Source organism: Zonotrichia leucophrys, chromosome 5 (genome assembly GCF_028769735.1).
Source record: "Zonotrichia leucophrys gambelii isolate GWCS_2022_RI chromosome 5, RI_Zleu_2.0, whole genome shotgun sequence".
In the NCBI taxonomy this organism is placed as follows: Eukaryota; Metazoa; Chordata; class Aves; order Passeriformes; family Passerellidae; genus Zonotrichia; species Zonotrichia leucophrys.
In genome coordinates this window covers 28,696,025-28,715,006 of record NC_088175.1, presented here as the reverse complement: position 1 = coordinate 28,715,006, position 18,982 = coordinate 28,696,025, and the positions used below count along the sequence as shown (strand labels likewise).

General features: G+C 43.1%; 1 protein-coding gene across 1 annotated transcript; it reads left to right on the top strand.

The window, feature by feature from the left end:
* Positions 1-337: 337 nt before the first annotated feature.
* Positions 338-6,835, top strand: ERH (ERH mRNA splicing and mitosis factor). Its single transcript, XM_064714224.1, has 4 exons — positions 338-469; positions 3,504-3,591; positions 4,427-4,547; positions 6,348-6,835. The coding sequence occupies exons 1-4, from the start codon at positions 467-469 to the stop codon at positions 6,448-6,450; spliced, it is 315 nt and encodes a 104-aa protein (XP_064570294.1). The 5' UTR covers positions 338-466; the 3' UTR covers positions 6,451-6,835.
* The last annotated feature ends 12,147 nt before the right edge of the window (positions 6,836-18,982 follow it).

Below are 18,982 nucleotides of genomic sequence, written 5' to 3'. Positions count from 1 at the left end.
CTGCTCCCAGGGGAGGCGGGAGGGAGGGCTGGGGGACGGCGAGCACGCAGGCGCCTCCTCACGGCGGGGCAGCGTCGGGCGGGGCCGAGGGACCGTGCGAACCGGCACTGCCAGCCGTGCCCACGGCCGCTGCCCCGGCGGCCAAGTGGCACTCGGCGCTTCCCCTTCCGGGACGGGCCGCGCCCGCCCCGCCCCGCCCCGCGCGCTGCCCGACTCCAAGATGGCGGGGGGCGCCTCGGCCCGCGATGGGCCACGAGCGGCTCCCTCACCAAAGATGGCGGCGGCCGCGCCCCGCCCCCGCCAGCCTGGCCGCCGGCTCTGCGGGCGCGTGCGCGCGCGGCGCTCTGGCGCGAGCGGCTCTATGGTGGCGGCCGTTGGCGCGGCGGCGCTTCCGGCGGGCGCGGGGGCCTGTGGGGGATCGCCGCGCGCCACTTCTGCCCGGCGGTGCTGAAGGAGCGGAGCCGCCATGGTGAGAGCGGGACGGGAGCGGATCGCCGTGTTTCGTGCGCACCGCGCCCGCCGGGGCAGCCTTCCCTTCCCTCCCCTCCCTGTCCCCCGGGGCACTGCGGGCGGGAAGGCCGCGGCCGGTGGTGCGGACCCGGGCGGGCGGTTGCACGTTTTGGCGGGGCAGGGCCGGACGGGGCGGGGGCACAAAGGCGGCGGCGGCGCTCGGAGAGCGGCGCGCTGGAGGCTCCCGCCCCACTCCCCGGCACCTTCGGGCCCCTCTCAGGGCGCTGCTCGGAGCCCAGCGCTTCCCGCGAGTGTCGCCCGCCGAGCGCGCCGGCCTTAAATGGCTGATTTGCGCTTTCCATGCTGCTCTCCCTGCTCCTCCCCTCTGCTCGGAGGAGGGAAAGGCGGGAGCTTGCGTCGGTGGGCTCTGGGAATGGCACGCTGAAGCTCAGAGGCCTCCCTATCATCGCGGTTTGTTGCGTTCATGTAATAAATGAAGCTGTGCTGAAGCACGTTGTCGCTGTGCGGTGGGAGGACAGCTGCTTGTCCGTTTGCAGCGACGTTCCATGTCTGCCTGGTTCTTGCTCCAGAGCAGTTGCTCGGCCATGATGAGCAGCTACAGGCCCTGTCCCTGTTGGCCAGGATGAAAGGGGGGCTTAGACCACTTTTTCTGCCTGGCATTTGCGTGTGTTCAGTGCGCTGCTGCTTGGTATTTGCATCACTGCACACCTTACCCTTACAATATGCGTTTGTCTTCCACTATTATTGTATCGGGGCTTTTTTTTTTCTTCTTTTTTTCACTTTACTGTTGAATACACTACAATTGGTGGAAGTCTCTTTGGGCAGATGCTGCATAGCTTTTAAGTCCTGCTGGTTTGGCTCTTGGCACTGCCTTAACCAGTTGTACAGGGTTCTGCCTTCAGTAGCAGGAGCAATTTCTAAAGTGCTCTCTAGAAGTTTGGAATTGGTATAATATAAACCATGTGGTGTCTCATTCTGTGTCCTGCTTCAAAGCAGCCAGTACCCACTGTGCTTTTAAGGAAAATGCAAAGAAATTCGACATATGTATCATCATAATAACGGTCCAGAGTGAGTTTCTCCAGGTAACTGGTGCTAAGGCAGAAGGTTTATGGATCTTCCCTTGTTTTGGTTTTGTCACCTAGGCACGTGGGGCAAGTAATAGAGGAGCCTTCCCACAGGCTTCTGAGCTTGCCATTTTTTTGTAACTATATGGTAGGACAGGACCAGCAATTTTATCAAATCAAACAATTTTTTTTTCCTTTAAAGTAAAATAATGTCAAGTTCCCAAAGAAGTGTTTGAAAAGCTTTAATTCTACAATACACGTGATCCAACGGCATTAATTTAAATATTTTCCTGGGCCAGTATCTGATAGCAGATATTGTATATTGTCTGAAGTGATAAATGGCTTAAAGGCAGAAGCCCAAATGATTTCTGCTGCGAAGTTCAGAAGGAACCGGCTTACATGTCTGGCTCATTGATTTTTCTATAATCTGATTATTTGGATAATTTCAGAATTTATACATTCATTTAGCACCCCTCAGTGACCATCTAATTAGAATGATAGTGCTGGAAAAATTATTTTATGGTAATCTTTGGCAGTCATTTGGGCTCCCTGCTAAGACATGCCTGTTCAAGTACAATGCACTTGGAACAGCCAGATACCAGCCCCCTTGGGGAATTCCCTTCAAATCCATCATCCTCTGGCATACATGAAAGTGGACTTAAATGATTTACTCTCCTTTGTATGATTTTTGTTGCTAGAGCATGCAGCTCAGAATTCCCCTTTTTTCCATTTCTGATTAGGAAAAGTCTTGCTCCTTCTTTTTCTCTGTGTAACATTTTCCAGAACTTCTCAGAATCTGCTACTGCTACGTTGAGACAGTTTGAAGCACTGAAAACTGTATTCCAAGGATGGGAACTCTGTCAGTTATGGGATAAGAATTTGTCCTGTTGTTTGGGTTTTATCCCTGTAAATCCTAACATTTGCCATTTCTCTTTCTGTCACTGCTTTTCACGAGCACTGAATTGGTATATTCACCGATTTCCAAAGTATGGGTCAGGATTTTTCTGTCAGCGACTGATTAATCTAAGCCAAAGGATGTCTTCCCCTGCCGTTGCCTCTGTGCTATGTGCTCACCTCAGACATTAGCACTGAAAATGTTGGATCCAATTAGCAGCACTGGAAACGGCCATTTGCAGCTTGCTTGCAAACTTTCTGTGGTATGCAACCTGTTAATTAGATCACAGATTGTCTTCACTTTAAAAATCTCGCTTCTTTGCTCAAATTACTTGCTGTAGCCAAGTGAAAAGTGTTATGGAAATAATGGAAGCCACAGAGTGTGCAGTCATCTGAGCCTTCCCTGCAGAAGAACAAGCCTATGGACTCCACATTTGGAACAGTTTTCTGTGCTGTACTTACTGTTTGAGTGAACTCATTGAAGTGGGAAAAGCCAGTACATCTGTTTTGCAAGAAATAATCTTGGGTGCTAAGTGCAGATTTATTGTAGCATTAGTGTTCCCTTGAAGGGAAATCAATAACTCAAAATAGCTAATTCTGTTAAAATCTTTCAGGTGACAGTGTGGTTAAGTTGGGTCCCCTCTTTGCTCTAATTAAAAATTTGAGAAAAAAAAAATTGGGGCATTGAAAATTTTGCTAACAGCTTGCAATTGGAATAAAATAATTAAACACACTAATGCCACAGCTCTTACACATTGACTTTATTGCTTTGCTTGTCTGCCTAAATATAAACTCTTTCTGTGGTATTTTTTTCCAACACAGTAGCGGCTTTACTGGTGATTCTACACATTTTAAAGTTCCATAAGGATTGATAGGACTTGTTGGAACCAAAACTTAGTAACTCAGCTTATACAAATAGTAAATGCTGTGTGGAAAATGTCTGTGTCCTTGATTGATAGTCTAATACTTTACCATTACACATCTTTTTACTCCTTCTTTCATATAAATAACTTGAACAAAAATCTTTTAAAGTGTGCAAGTAACCTGTGTTTTTGTGTTTGTTTTGTTTTCCAGTCTCACACAATTCTACTTGTCCAGCCTACCAAGAGGCCAGAAGGCAGAACATATGCTGATTATGAATCGGTGAATGAATGCATGGAAGGTGGGTGGATGCAGACATGGGAGTTTAAAACTGTTGTTTAAAATCCTATTTTTGACATATTCACAAGCTTAAGAAAATAAGTTGCTCTTCATATTTTTCAAAGGTCATTTTTCAAAGATTGCTGCTGGAAATACTATATTAAATAATGGATTATGTGCAATTGATACATCATTTGCAGTCTCGTGGCACATATGTCATAGTAAAGATCCTGCAAAACTTTGGTACACATAATGGCCATTGGAAGAAAATTGAAATATTAGAGCTGTAGTTCACTTAGCATTAATCTTGCAGGAGGTTTTGTGAGGCAAACAAAAGTATAATGAAGTCTCTGTGCTCATTTTAATATTACATTCTTCTCAAATGTATCTGAATTATTGGTGGACTAGTTTAAATAAAGTGTTTTAAATGTGTATACAGGTTCATGCTGTCACTCTTACCTCAATACTCTGTTTGACTCTTGTATCAAGAATGATCATTCTTATGAGTTCTTCTGTTTCTCAGGTGTTTGTGCAATTGGAGTGTTCTAATTTCTGTCTTAAAATTATTAGAAGGCGTTCCAGATGTCTGATGGAGCTTACTGCATGGAAAATTACATATTTGACAGAACTGAACTTTTTCCCCTAGATGATGAAAACTTTTCTTTCCATGCATCTTACCTGATTTTATAAAATTACGTTTCAATGCAAATTGCCAGGAACAAGAGAATTTCAGCTCTAGAAAATCTGATTGCTTTTACAGTAGTAATGTCTAAACTTTTATTTGTGGATCAAGAGCTGAAAAAGTTTCAGCTTATACAGTCTTTTAATATTGCATGGTTGATCTTGTTTCTCTGTAGGAGTCTGTAAAATGTATGAAGAGCATCTGAAGAGAATGAATCCCAACAGTCCATCCATTACATATGATATCAGCCAGTTGTTTGACTTCATTGATGACTTGGCAGACCTCAGCTGTCTTGTGTAAGTTCAGTTGTACAAGTCCATGTCAGTGACTTAGCAAAGTCACAGGTCTTCCCTCTAAACTCTTCTGTGAGAGTTTAACATGATGCTGTTTTGTGTGCTTTTTAGCACTAACTGCAGTGCAGCAATAGTGTAGCTGCCCTAGCAAGTTCCCAGGCCAGTTAAGTGCATAGGTACAAGGGACCTCTAAAGGCTTAGAAACCAACGGTTCCACTTGGATTTCACTCACATTAAAGCTGACTGAAATCCAGCAGTTAAGTACAGCTGACTGTTTTATTACTACTAGAATCTGTTTAAATTTCCCTTTGTGCTGTTAGTGCAGTCCCTCAGGAGGCAGAATGGTTACAGAATTTTTCTCAGCTGAGGGCAGTACTTGTGATAGAGTAGCAGGCTACAGAAGTGCATTGCAGCCAAAAGTTTGTTTTGGTCAAGATACAGCAAGATCAAAGTTTATCTAACAGACTGAAACTAGCCACTTGTTTTAGGGGGTAGCAACTGTTTTCTAGGATAGTCTTGTGCCTTTTTTAATGAGGCTTCTAAAATCAGTGTTCATGCCAAATTCTACTTCAGCTCATAGTTTTCCACCAGATGGCACACATAGCACAAGGTGTAAGAGATGCCTCTTCTTCACGGAAATTTCCTGAAGTACTTAATGTCTGCTGTTGCTGTGTAGCATTATGAAAGGATTTGGGGATGGAGGGTAGAAATCAGTAATTTTTCCTGAAAGTAGCATTTCTTACATTGCACTGGAACTACTGCTGTATGAACACACATTGAAGCTCTTGGTTTGGCCTTGATGCCATCATGCTGAGGTTTAAATAAAATAGTAAGACTTCCTTAGAAATATCATGCTTAGGGTCTTTTCCTTAGGTAAGAACTATAAATTGTTCTGGAATAAGTTAACTTGGGATTTTTACTTACCTTCTTACCACTGTCCCTTTCACCCTTCTTATCTATCAGAAATAAAAGTATATCAGGATTTAAAGACTGAGCAGGACTTCAGTGGTTCTTGAATCATTCACTGAAAGTACCATCTTCATAAAGGAAATATTATATAGGAGGACATGAGCCTACACAGACCTTCACTCAGATTGCTTTCATTTTTCAGTCTCATTCTGTTTTAATTCAACATGCCCTGAGTAACTGAATTCTCTGGCCCTTGCAAGTGGACTGTTTTTATCAACTATGCTTGAATAGCAAAGAAAATGCATCCGTGGGGTCTTGTTTTCAGTTTGCTTTTTATAAAGTATCCTTGTTAGGTGTAAGCTTGTCCTCAGTGCCAACTGGCAAGAATCCTTTGTCATCCATCTGTGAGTCTGCCTTTGCCCCTGAAAAAAATTGATCTTAAAAATTTTTTTTAAATTCCACACAAAAGTTGAACACTTGAAAGCTTAAATAAATCTTTGAAGTAATGTTGAAGAAGTGTTTGACTCATTAAGACAAATTAGATTGTTTCCTGGTGGAACTATTCTTCTGCAGGCTGAGCTCTAGAATGCTAAGATTCTCTACTTGCTGTCTCCCTTAGGTAATTAAATGCACGAATTAAAATATGAACACGATGTTCCAGTCACCCAGTAGTGCTTGGAGCATCTCGTTTTGTTTCAGGCTCAGTCTGATCTGCTGGACAGCTGTTTTATAGAGAACAGGATAAATCCATTTGATAAGTGGCAATTCCCACCTAGTTCTGATGCTACCTTCTGTACACGACTTTTTACCTCATACACTTGAGGACAATTAATTGTGAAGTTCTTCTGGTAGATGTACCACAGAGCAGACTGACATTTCTTGTTTCCTCTGCAGTTACCGTGCTGATACTCAGACATACCAGCCCTACAACAAAGACTGGATAAAGGAGAAGATCTACGTTCTCCTCCGCAGGCAGGCCCAGCAAGCAAGCAAATAATGGGGGCACCATTGCTACGTGGGTTTGGGGGGTTTGGACAACAGGTGTGTACAGAGTGTAGTGGTGAACGTTTTGTATTATAGTCATCCTGTTGCCATCTTGATAAACTCGTTAGCCGGGACTGATTGTACTTTTAGGGATACAAGGATTTTGTTGGATTGGAATTTTTTTCAGTGTAAATGGAGAAGAACGTCCATCTTCAGCAGAGTTTTGGGTTTTTTTCCTCCAGTTTGCTAATGGTCCTACCTTATTTGAACCCCTGGGGCTGTTCACATTGTACTTCACCACATTTGCTGTATGTGCCCTTCTGTGGGTTTTTTACATTCAGTTATGTCCTTGAGATGTCTTAATGGGAAATAAAGATCTACCCTTTAGTTAAACTTGAGTGCTCAATTTTGTGGTTCCTGCCAAAAAACACAAATCTTTTTCCCCATTATCCAAGGGATATGGCTTGAAAGGTCATGTGGACTGAGCCAGCAGTTGTTTCCTGTGTTACAGAACACCTCAAATTCTGGCTCAGTCTTGGTGGTTTTCCCTGGGCATCTTTGGGAAACAGCAACCCTTTTGCACTGCACAGCTGATCTCTCTACCAGGCATTGTATGTAGGTGTGTCTGCTCTGGAACTGGTGGTGGGTAAGAGCAGGCTGAATGTATGACATCACAGGCCCCTTGAATTAGTCTGCTTACAGTTTTCCCCCAAGAAAGGAATAGACAAAGCAGATTGCTCCCATGAAAATCTGCCCCAAACTTAATTTTCTCTGTACAGAAGATAAAGACTTAACTGTTGACCCACACTGTAAGTTACGTGTGCCTCCATCTGTCTTAAATGCTGATGTTTCTGTAATTTCACTGTACTGAAAAGATTTGGATTGGAGGACACATCAGACCAAAAAACAGAGCAGGTAGAAAAGAAAGGCTGGTGTGGTACTTTGTGCCTTTAGAGTTTGCCTGCTGTAGGAACAGACTGTACAGATTACACTTAACCAAGAGCGGTTCTGCGATTGACAGAGGAATGCCATTCTCCCCAATGCACTTAATTTCCTAATACACATCAATAGTTTCTGATGGACCTCACAGCAAATGCACTGGCTGAAAAGAATCTGAGGCAAAGTGACTGTCTATAGTAAAGCTTCAATGAAAGTAGCTTTACTTAAGTGATAAGTAATAGCTGCTGAAGACTGGGAATCAAATTACTGAAGGGATATAAATTCTTAGAAAGAAACTGGGTGAGGGTGTTAAACCTCTCAGCACCAATACAAGTTGGAGATTAGACCTACTAGCTCTAGAATTTATAGTGACAAGGAATAAATTCAATCTGCTAACATCAAAACATGCTTCCTTTATAATGAATAGTGATTTTCAAAACATTGTAGGTCAGAAATATATTAGTACACTTAGGATTATTAAATCAAAAAATACTTTGGGGCATGTAAGTTTTATATCCAGCTTGAAAACAGTAAGTAATACTTTAAAAATTCACTATTGCCCATATAATAACATTCAGATTTAATACAAGCAATGTTATTTTTAAAGCTTTTATAGTTTATCCTCCTGAATAGCACATACTTAAATAACATGCTCGCTCCTAACATGTTTGAGGTTAATTTCAATTTGGTTTTTTTTGTAAAATTTCCAATGTTCTCTTGGATGAAATTTTGCAGTCTTTAAGCGAACCCAAATAAGCATTTACCTCATTCTGTGGGCTTGCGTTTAATTTAAGAACAACCAGCAATGTGATCTCTTTCCTTACTGTGAAAAGCACAAAGGAGCATGCTGAATCTCTAGTAATCAGGCATTGGAACACAGCACAGCTCTTCCTTCAAAGGTGCCTTACTTAGGTCTGATTTAAGAAAATCTTCCTCTTCCTTGATTTTGACTCTACTATGATAACTGTGCAAACTCAGACCAGTAAACAAGTATAAAATACAAATTTATTATATTCAAACAGAAAATAGGAAGAAGGTACTTTAAAGGAGGTGGTAATTAACCTTTCTGCTTTTTGAAAGGGACTTTGTGAAGATATGATTTTTAATGTTTTGGAAAGTAGAAGGTTGCAATCTTTAACCTAAAGGTTACTTCACTTTTTTTTTTTAAACATACAGACTGCTGTGGTCATTTCAGTAATGGAAGTTTTCACAGAATTGAAAAATGCAAGTAAGTTGTCCTTTCATATCTCTGGAGCCAGATTTGGCCTTCTGCAGATAGAAAAGTGTGGTCTGGAAGCCACTTCAGAAGAAGGGATTTGGGTATCATCTCTTTTCCCCCTCTTCATCCAGCTACAGGTCTTTTTTTCTTTTTTCTGAAATAAGCTACTAGACACAACTCTAGTGCATAGTTCTTGAGCTGCTGTTTTCCATAATACTTCACTGCATTTTACTTGATTAACTATTTATGAAACGATAGATTTGCTGCTGAGCTGAGCACCTGACAAATACTCTGAAAGGGAGAAAGAATGCTACAGTATCTATCCAATGTGCAACAAGCTAGAAAGAAGAATCTAGAAAGTTGTCTCCCACTAACCACCTGGTGCCTTCAGAAGTTTAGTGGAGAGGGTTATGAGCACTTGGAAACTTATTACATGCACTTATTACTGTAGGCTGTTGTAGCAGACTGTGAAAAGTGACTTCACTTTGCTTCTTTGCTCCTACTGAGGGAGGAATGGATGGCAGCAGGGCATGTAGTACCTCCTGCAGTTGCATTTGTCCTCAGAGGCATCAGCACTTTGATAGCGAGATACTGAAAATTGCCCAAGTTCAACTACAATAAAAGTGAGGTTCAGTAGCAGCATTTTGCAGGTAAAGCCATTAAAAATGGTATGATTGTAGAAAAGGAATCAAAAAAGAATTTGTCATCCCATGCATGCTTTGCCTGCAGCAAGTTTTCTGGGGCTTCTTAGGTATGGATAGATACAAGTAACTGTGCTGGTCATGCCTGCTACAGCGTGGGAGTAAAGGACAAAGGAAATTATATTGGCTGCTTCTGTAGGAGAGTGGTACAGTATTTTAAAACAGATTAAGAATGGAATCCAGAGACCTAGTATTTCCAAGTGTGTAAAAATACTTAATTTTTTTAAAAGCAAGTCCATTAAGGAAGCCTAGCCTCAGACCAAGGAGCTGTATGAGCTATTTGCCAGGACTGCAGAGGAATTGAGGGACTTGCCTGACTTCTGCTTGCCTTGTGGAGCTCTGAGCTATGCTGCTTCTTTGCTAATCACAGACTTGGGAAGTCCTCCCACAGTTTCTGGACTGCCTGCCATGGACTGCAAGTTGAGGAATGACCAGACTGGCACAACTCATTTCTTGGCAGGGCTGTTCACTAAGCAAATTAGTAGGGTGAAGTTATGTGAGGTGGCTGAGCTGAAGTAGCAGTTCACTGCTGTTGAAAGGCATAATGCTGCTTCACACTACTGCACAAAAGGGATACTGGGTGTTGTGGGGAAGGGGAGAACAGGACTGCTAGTCAGCACCAACAAGCAGAGCAGCTGGTCATTTAAAGATACCCAAAAGCTGATGTTTGAGAACAAGCACAAGCACAGTAGATAAATTGGTGTATATATAAAGCACTCATTTATGCCCTTGCAAGCTCCTGCCAGTCAGTAATGCACTGGGTCAGGGAGTAATCCCACTAAGATTAGACTGTGAGTTGTGTTTGACACCTCAATAATACCAGGATCATTCTTACAGGAATCCCACTCTGCAGCCTCCTTCAGTATGCTGAAGGAGAATTGTGAAAAGCAGAATTGAGTTTGCCTTCCTGCTCTGAGGGTGAAATAAGCTAGATAGTTAAAATACTTACCTACTATTGCTTCCATCATCATGTTCTTTTAAAATAGACTGAAATCCTGACATCCATCACCATGCATTACAAGCACAGCAGGAAAGTAGCATCATTGCTAGATCAGTCTGTTCTTGTGCTTATCACCATTGTCAATGTACAGTGGAGGAAAAAAGAAGTCAAGACCACCTCGTTATCTTCCTTAGTAACTAATAAACCTGTTTACAGCAAGAGGAGACTTGACTACCCACAATATTTTCAAGGTTGAAAGATTTTTTGACTTGCATTAGAAAATGGTAAGTTGTAAAATTGCTGGTTGGGTTCTCATTACCATGTGCCAAGCAGTTTGTGCTGGTTCATGATGCACTGAAAGCAAGGGTGCTTTTTAGGATGACTTACTCTCAGAAGGAAGAGGGGAAAGCTCCAGCTGCTTGACTTTGGAGTATATAAGAGTTATGTACATTTGCAATCCCCACTGAGTAAGGGTCTGATTTTACTGGAACTCAGCTACACTGAAAAGTCGTTCCATCAAAAAAAAAAAAAAAACCCACAGAAAAATCAAGGGTAGCTAGGTTACAAGTGCAAAACAATTAAAACCTTCTGATTTTCAATTGCTCTGAAACTGTTGTTTTCTAGACCCTGGTGAGCATTGAAACAAATTGGTTTACTGTTATCATAGGTTCAGGGGGGCAGGGATTTTCAGTTAGCAGTGTCCAGCAGGAGATGGGCTGTGGGTGAGGCTAAAGACTCTTAGCCTCAGTTAGCATCTGAGCCACTCATTTGAGGTACCCACTGGCCTTTGAAGTCTAAAAGCATTGACTTTCAAGGTAAAATGATAAATAATTTTTACTAGCTATAGATAATCGGCAAGAGTACATCTGTTAAAATAGAAAATTAATTTTGCACCTCTGTTGTACTAGTCAATTCCCTCAAGTTTTCCACACTGAGTGTATTGTCTGCTATAATGTTACTCAGTGTTGCCCAAATACAAGGTAGGATTCATGGAAACAGCAGGGAATGAATCTGCCACAGAAACTCACTGAATGGAAATGCTCAGCTTTGCATAGTACAAAGCAGCTCTCTATTATCACCCACTAATATATGCTTCTTCCTCACTATATCTGAAAAGGATTAAGGTAAAACCTGTCTTGATTTGTCATAGGAAAGCATTAGATTGTAGGAATTAGTTTTCTCATTACTGTAATCTGAACTATGCCTATAGGAACATTTTATCTGGATGAAATTTGGGCATAGCTCCAATTCATAGGTTTTATTCAAACTCTTTGTGCTGAGTTTGCAGTGACACACAAGTAAAACCTGCATGCTGCATGTGCCAGCTCAGCACCATTCCTGGTGAGCATTAGCAAGGGTTTTGTAACCAATTTTGTACACCCCTGAGTCATCTGCTGCTGTACCCCCTGCAGTGTCTCCACAGTCCCTAACCAAGACTGTTCCTGTGGGCTGTCCTGTGCATCAGTGACATCCACACATCTGGAGCTCTGTAGCTGCTGCCTGCCTGTGTTTGTGCCAGGTAAGTCAACTAGAGCTGCAGAGGTGAAACATGCAGCAGTGTCCTTGGAGGCTGTATTGTTGTCTGGCTCTGCCACTGAGTAGATCCAACACTTGGGCTGCCCTGATCTCTAATGCACTGGTGCTTCCATCTAGTGTATTTCATTGCTGCTTCTACATCACTTCATCAGCCATGCAGGAAACACTCCCAAATTTAAATTATCTTCTTAGTTACCATGAGCACTGGGCTACACACACACAACACAAACCTGCTGCCCTGAGAGGTGGGGAATGTCCATCCTTATAGACATTGAAGACTTGACAGAGTGCTGATCTGATTAGACCCACTCTAAGCAGCATTTGACTAGACAACTCCTGGACCTCTCTTCCAATCTAAAATAGCCATTATTCTATTGGAGTCACTACTAGAAAACCCCATGTCACGAAACATGAGACATCTGAGTCCCTGCTCTGGCCAGTTTCATGCAGCTGCTCGAACTCAGTATTCCCCAGGTGACTGAGGACAGTGCTGAAAATGGTAAGCCATCATGTACTCATGAGTGGATTTGGGTGACAAGAGTAGCATTTACTAGGTTACAGAAAGTATAACTGCTCCCCAGTGATAAAAACAGGGTGCAGAAGGGTCATGTTGTCTTCATATGAATGAAGGGTCACATGGGACACTGAGAATAATGCCTTGCCATAGAGGTTAAGTCCCTAGAGGTCATCAGACTTGCCACCCAGATGCAACCCTCCATACTCCCCACGTCTTTCCAGCTTTCAAGTAAAAGAAGGAAAAAAAAATATATAAAGGCCTGAGAAATCTGTGATGTAGTATAAGGGAAAGCTCAGAGGCATTGCAAAATGCCAGGGGAAGGTAAGAAGCAGGCCCTACATGGCAATGGAGAAAAAAGCAATTGCACCTGTGCTTCCACACCAATTCCCCTGATCAGAGGCCAAGGCATCTTCCTGCAGTATCAGTCATGTACTTGCAAGGAAAATGGAAAGTCTGTGCTGCCAGAGCTAAACATAAACCTTGCTTCACATTTCTTTCTTAATGATGGCTATTTTCAGGTTCAAGAAAGAAATGAGGGGCAGGGGGTGATTTCTTTCTCTCTCATACATTAACTTGGTCCCTGAGGGAATTCTTAGCTTGTACAGCTATTCCACTAGAATGCAGAAGCACTAACCAGCACATAGCAAGCAGAATAAGTGTTCAAATCTTCTCTTCAAAGTGCATTCCCCAAATCCAGAATTGTTTCTTCTCCATCCTCACAGTCTCTAGAAATTTAGCCAGTGCCAAACCAGGGCTACTTTCCTTGTCTGGCTTGCAATGGTCTTCTTAAACACATTTCATTAGTATCCTAAATTCTGTGCCAAGTGAGTTTAATTTCAATTTCTATTTAATTTATGTTTGTCCCCTGCTAATGCTAGCAGTTTTCTCCAGGTTTTCCTATCTTTGAACCTAGTTCAAAGAAATAACCATTGCATCAGCTGCACCTGCAGCTCCAAATGAAGATTACCAGCCTTTCATACTGTAGTAATGATATTGCTTTAGTCTTAACCAGGAATTAATAATTCAATGTCCCCTAAAATTGCATGTTTTGTTTTTATGTTTACAACACAATTGTTCAGTGCATCCTCTATTCCTTGCCTCTATCATGTCCAAGTAAAAGCACTCATTATTCATGCAAAATTAAATAACTTCAACTAGAAAGCTTAAGAAAGAAACACATGAGAATAACCAAGTATTTGATTTTAATGAGGACACTCACCTCAGACATTCCAGAGAACTCAAAGCTTGTCTGATATAAACAGAGTAAGAGCTACATTTAACTGTGTTGCTCTGTTTCTTGGCAGAAAGGCACCCAAATCAGGTCAGCCATAGCTCCAGGAGGTATTTCCCTTCTGAAAAGTCCAAGGAAAAACAGGCACCTCCCTCCAGCTTACAATTAATGGACTAAACATTTTGATAGCATGTTGCATAACCTAGGCAGCCCTCTGCTCAGTGTGCTGGCTTCCCTGCCTGTGTCACTCCTCAGACCCCTTTCTCCTTGGGGACACCTCAGCAGCTCACTCAGAGCCCCACGCGCCTCTTACGAGGGAACAGCAGCCAGGAGGGCTTTTATCAGCCTCCACCTGCCCCCAAGGACACCTCAAATAACACATCTTAAGCTCCATAAATCTGACTTCTCTATTTAAACTATTTCTATAGAAAATTCATGACTACCTCCAGGCATGCTGTCTTTAGAAGTTAGACATCACTCCAACCTACTTGCAGGGAAAAGAAGAGATCCAGCCTCAATGTATTTGACACATAATTATGATGGAAAAAATTACCTGTGTGTCTGGCCCAGACTCTCCCTTGGCTCCTGGAAAAACGTAAGAGTAAAATGCAGTTCTCAGTCCCATGCCAGCTGAGCAGTTAAATGATGATGAGCACTTTGGTGCACTTCCTCCTTTTCCCTCCTCACACATGCATCCACCTAACTGATAATCTCCTGCTCTACCTTTGTCAAAAATCTGATACTCACCCTAACTAGCAATAAGTAGTGCTAATTAGTTAATGCAGAGCATCCTCAGAGAATGGAAACATGCCTTCTTCCTATTTACTTAGGTAAGCCTATTTATAAAGAGAAATCTATGGTGGCTGTTAGATGCAAGGATGACAGCCCTGGGTCAGGGTGTCAGTGCATCAGAAGTAACTGAGGGCCCTGAGAGTGTTTTGGGAGAGGGACTGCCATGCAATTGCCCTGTTCCTAGGTTTGTCCCTGGACACTTGGTGTAGGTCACTGACAGGAACCGGTTAATGAGCTTGATGGCACTTGTATCTGATCAGATCTACAGAGGAACTCCGCTGTTGGGGGGTTTTGCTGGATGCTTTTTATTCACTTGGCAAACATCTCCCACAGATATTTTGCAGGGAAGATGAAAGGGTTTCAGACCTAAGGTAGAAAGATAGTGGTTTTTTCCATATATTTTCCATATATTTTCCATATATTTTCCTTGTTGTTTCCACAAGTTTGATGTTTTGGGCACAATGTCTGAGAATGAGACCTTGTGATGATGCAACTATAGCTGATACTGTTACTGTTTAGGAGCTGTTCACTGGTGTTCATGAAACTCAGAAAAGACTTGCTCCAGAATGCAAGTGGTGCAGCAAATCAGTTGAAATATGTACTTTGTGGCACTGGATAGTTTTTAAAGTGACCCTTAACATGGCAGATAACCTTTTTTTGTAAATTTAAATGTAATTAATAACACTGATTTAGCCACATCCGCATTTCTTTGAAGTCTAATGCTTCAGCACTCTTGCAATTACTTCTCCAGATGAGTTCTAGGGGCCTTGGCAATTGCTTGCTGCTGCTATTTCGATCCTGTGCCTTAGGAGCTTAAACTCAGTTATAGAAACTCCATCTGAGTCCATTTAATGAACTGCATGAATCAGAGACCTGCAATAAAGCCCAATTAGAAACGAGTGCACAGGGAATATTGATCTCCTTAAACCCTCTTACAGCTTTCAGGACCTGCCTGGTCACTCATCACTGCAGCAGGCACTGGCCCTTTCCTGCTGGCTCCCTTTCACTCACTCGCCAGGATTATGGTCAGATTAAGATGTGATTGAACAGATCAGCTGGTGGGAACCCTGAGGTATGAGAGAGAGCCCCCCGATAACCCTTCTCACACATGCTCACAGTCCTTTTGGTTCAGGTTTTACTGCTGTTTCAGAGGGAATTTGTACAGCAGTGTCTGCTTTTTCTCTGAGCAGCACCAAAAAAAACAACAACAAAAAAAAACCTGAGATTTTATCATCCTTTTTACTAATGAACATGGTGTCTGGAGGCTCTTGAGCTCACACAGGTCACAGCTGACAGCATTACCATGCAAAGCACACCCATGAAAGGGTCCTGTGACGTCCCCTCACTCAGACACCTTCAGCCTTGTTTGCAGGGTATTGCAGGGATAAGAACCCCTATGGTAATGAAGCACACATTATTCAAATGAGACATTTGAATAAGAAGTTCAAGAAGTGTGCATTAAAGGGGATTTGTGGCATCCTAGCCAAAACACCACTCAAAGTCAGATGATTTCAAACTCTTTTCCAGGCTGCACCCAGATGATGTTTGGTGTCCAGAAGCCCATATCCAAAGGCTGTGGGTGGGACTTGAATTGTTTGGATCATTAGATTTTTGGAATTATAAAATGTTCAGTTGTTGTCCAAAGCTGGATGCACACCAGATATGCACATTTCAGTCTTCACAATTCAGGATCCACTTCAACACCCACACAGAAGCACTCCAGTCTCAGCTGTGTTCAGTCCACCTGTGTGAATAAGTGCTAAGGAACTCAAAAACAAATTGTTCCTCCATTTTACTTGATTTGGGAAGCCTCCTCCAAACACAGCCATTGCAAATAAATAGAAAGACAAGAGCCAAAGCTTTCTCTATTTCACCAAGCTGCATAGGCTTGTCTGGGGCTGGCAAGAAGGATTAGAAGACAGAATGCTGAATGTCTTATGATGAGGGTCTTTTGAAATCCTTGGTATGGAAAATCTGAGGATGACCTGCACCAGAGGGAAAGTAATTATAGTTTCCTAGTAGCAGCTGGGGTATTCACAGGAAGGTCTTTCATTCCAGGCACTGTTCCAAAGGCTGTTTATGAGCTTGAAATTAAATAGTTGCTGAATAAAAATGCAAAGTAATTCCTGAAGTAATCTTGGACTCCAGGCCTTGATCCAGAGACTGAAAGCTCTTCAACCACTAGGTCAGAACCACACATCCTTTATTCAAACCAAACTTTATTATCATGTGAAGTCCAAAGGAGAAGAGCTTTAAGAGGCAGAGCTAAGAACAGCTCCACCTTGGGAAACCCCGGGTTCCCAAAGAGTCTGTTCCTGCTCTGATACACTGCATTGGTACAAGGGTGGGGGTGATTCCTGTCAGCCGTGTGAGGCACAGCAAGCAACGCCCTCCTATGGATTTCCCTAGCAGGACTCCGGGAAAGCCAGTGCAGAGCCTTGTGGCAGCCCTGGGGATTCGCAGTTCAGCAGGTGCTACAGATGTCCCTGGGCAAGGGGGCTCCAGCTGTGCTGGCAGCTGCTGGTCCTGCCAAGGGCTCTGGGATGCTGCAGGTACCCACCAGTGACCCAGCTGTGTCCTGTTCTACCCTGGGAGAGAGAAGCTGCAGAGACAGGTAGAAGCCAACTTTTGTACAGCCCTGCTGCTCCAGGCTAAGCTCATCTCTGATTTGGGTACCTGGCTTACACTGCTGCCAGGCTGGTGTAGGTCACTGGCACAATTATTTATTTTCAACAAGATCAACATGAAACTGGGAGGGAGAAATTGAATAGTTCTGAAGAAATACAGACCTCTCCCTCTCAGGACAGAGGATTTGTGCTCTAGAGCTTTCTCAGACTCTTCAGCATGAGCTCAGTTCTTGCAGATATCTGACAAACTCCTGCCATGAAAGTTTAGAGTAAAGAGAGGTGATGTGTGACACGTTAAATGTTGCTAATGAGCATCAGGTGTTTGCAGGGAAAAATGGCTTCTCGTCTTAGATATGGTAATTATTTTAAAGATCTATTTAGCATTTAGATTGCTTGGGGGGAAAAGAGCTTGGAAAAGTTGATTGCCTTGAAAAATGCTCCAGTACCAAGTGGGTCTCTTTGAACACTGCTCTCATCTTCTCAGAAGAAAAGCAGAGGAGACACTTCATCTTGGGGTAATTAAAGGGACTTACACATCATTGTCCTTGTAAACAGCGTTATAACCACGCATCCTCCAGTTAAAGAACCGTTTAGGAGAGATAAAATTGAGAGATTGAACAATCTGCACCGTACTCTGAGAGGAGCTGTGAAAGTACCAGCTTGAACTAATTCCACCCCAAGCACAAGACCCTCTGGTACGTTTTTGGACTTTGCCACACCTGTTGCATATTTAATTCCCCATTTTCATCAACAGGCTGCCACATCATCAGCTCTCACACGCTGGGTGATTTAGCCTAAACAAACCTCATACCTACTTCAGCACTTCCCTGCCCATTGCTTTTCTGCTTTCCACAGCACTGGGAACAACACTGCATCTCTTCAGTAGGGGTGCAATGCCAGCCATCACCTTCAAAACACACCAGCATTGACATGATTTCTGGTTTGCCCTCATTCTATGTTGGGAGGACTGGGAAAAAAGGTGGTTTGGTGGGTAAAAAATTCACACAAACTTTGGTGAGCTATAAAATATGCCATCTCTTCAAATAAACTGTTCTCTGTACTTTGTATGCAGGTGTCCCTCTTCTTTGAAACTGCTGTGGGCACTTCCAAACTACAGCTTTGCTGCAGGGCCAGCTCTGGCACCCAGGTGCTGCAGGGAAGCCAGTGGCAGAGAGCAGCAGGTCCACAGGCCAGAACTGAACAAGCACCAGGAGAGCCCATGGCAGCCCCCAGGGGCAGGGACAAGAAATGCCAAGGCAGGAGGTGCAAAGGGACCTCCAGAGCTGGGAATGCTCACAGCCACTCTGGCAGCTAACAGCCACCATGCTCACAAGGAGCTCAGGCTGCTTGAGAAGGGCACACTGAAATCCACCCACCAGCTGGGACTGGGATGAGGAAAGGCAAAGCAGCCCTGCACTCTTGAACAAAAAATTCAGGGAGAACAGCCACTGGGAAAAGAAAGTAGACAGACCTGGAAGTGCAGAGGGATTCATGAGTGGCCTTTTGGGTCAGTGAGCCCATTTTGTTCACTTGATGCTCATGAATTTGTGCCTCCCCCAGGCACTGGCCAGCTCATCACCCAGCATACTGCTGCTGTTACTGCCAAGCTCAGTTCTGCTGCAGGCAATGGTAAGCTGTACTAGTTTCCATGGAAATCAGAGAGAGAAGCTGGTTTCCACCAAAATCACATTCAAAACACAGTTTTGTCCCAAGTGGATTATTTTGTTATCTTTGCTCTCTTTTTTTCCACCATGCAGTACAGATGAAACTGAATTTATTTTAACGACTCAGATTTGTAAAGCACAAGTTTCATCAATAAGTCAAGCAGAAGTTGCTATTTCCATTCAGATGAGATGTTTCAAAATAACAAATAACTGAACACTTACCAGTGTCATTTTCAGCACAGAAATACTACCTTGTTCTGGTTTTAATTACTGGTCAGTCCCGGTGAGATTTAAGCAGCATTTCTCAAACAGATCCAGATCAGTCAAAAAATTAAATGTTGTTCACTTCCCTCATGTCTCCAGGCTTCCCTTGCCCAGT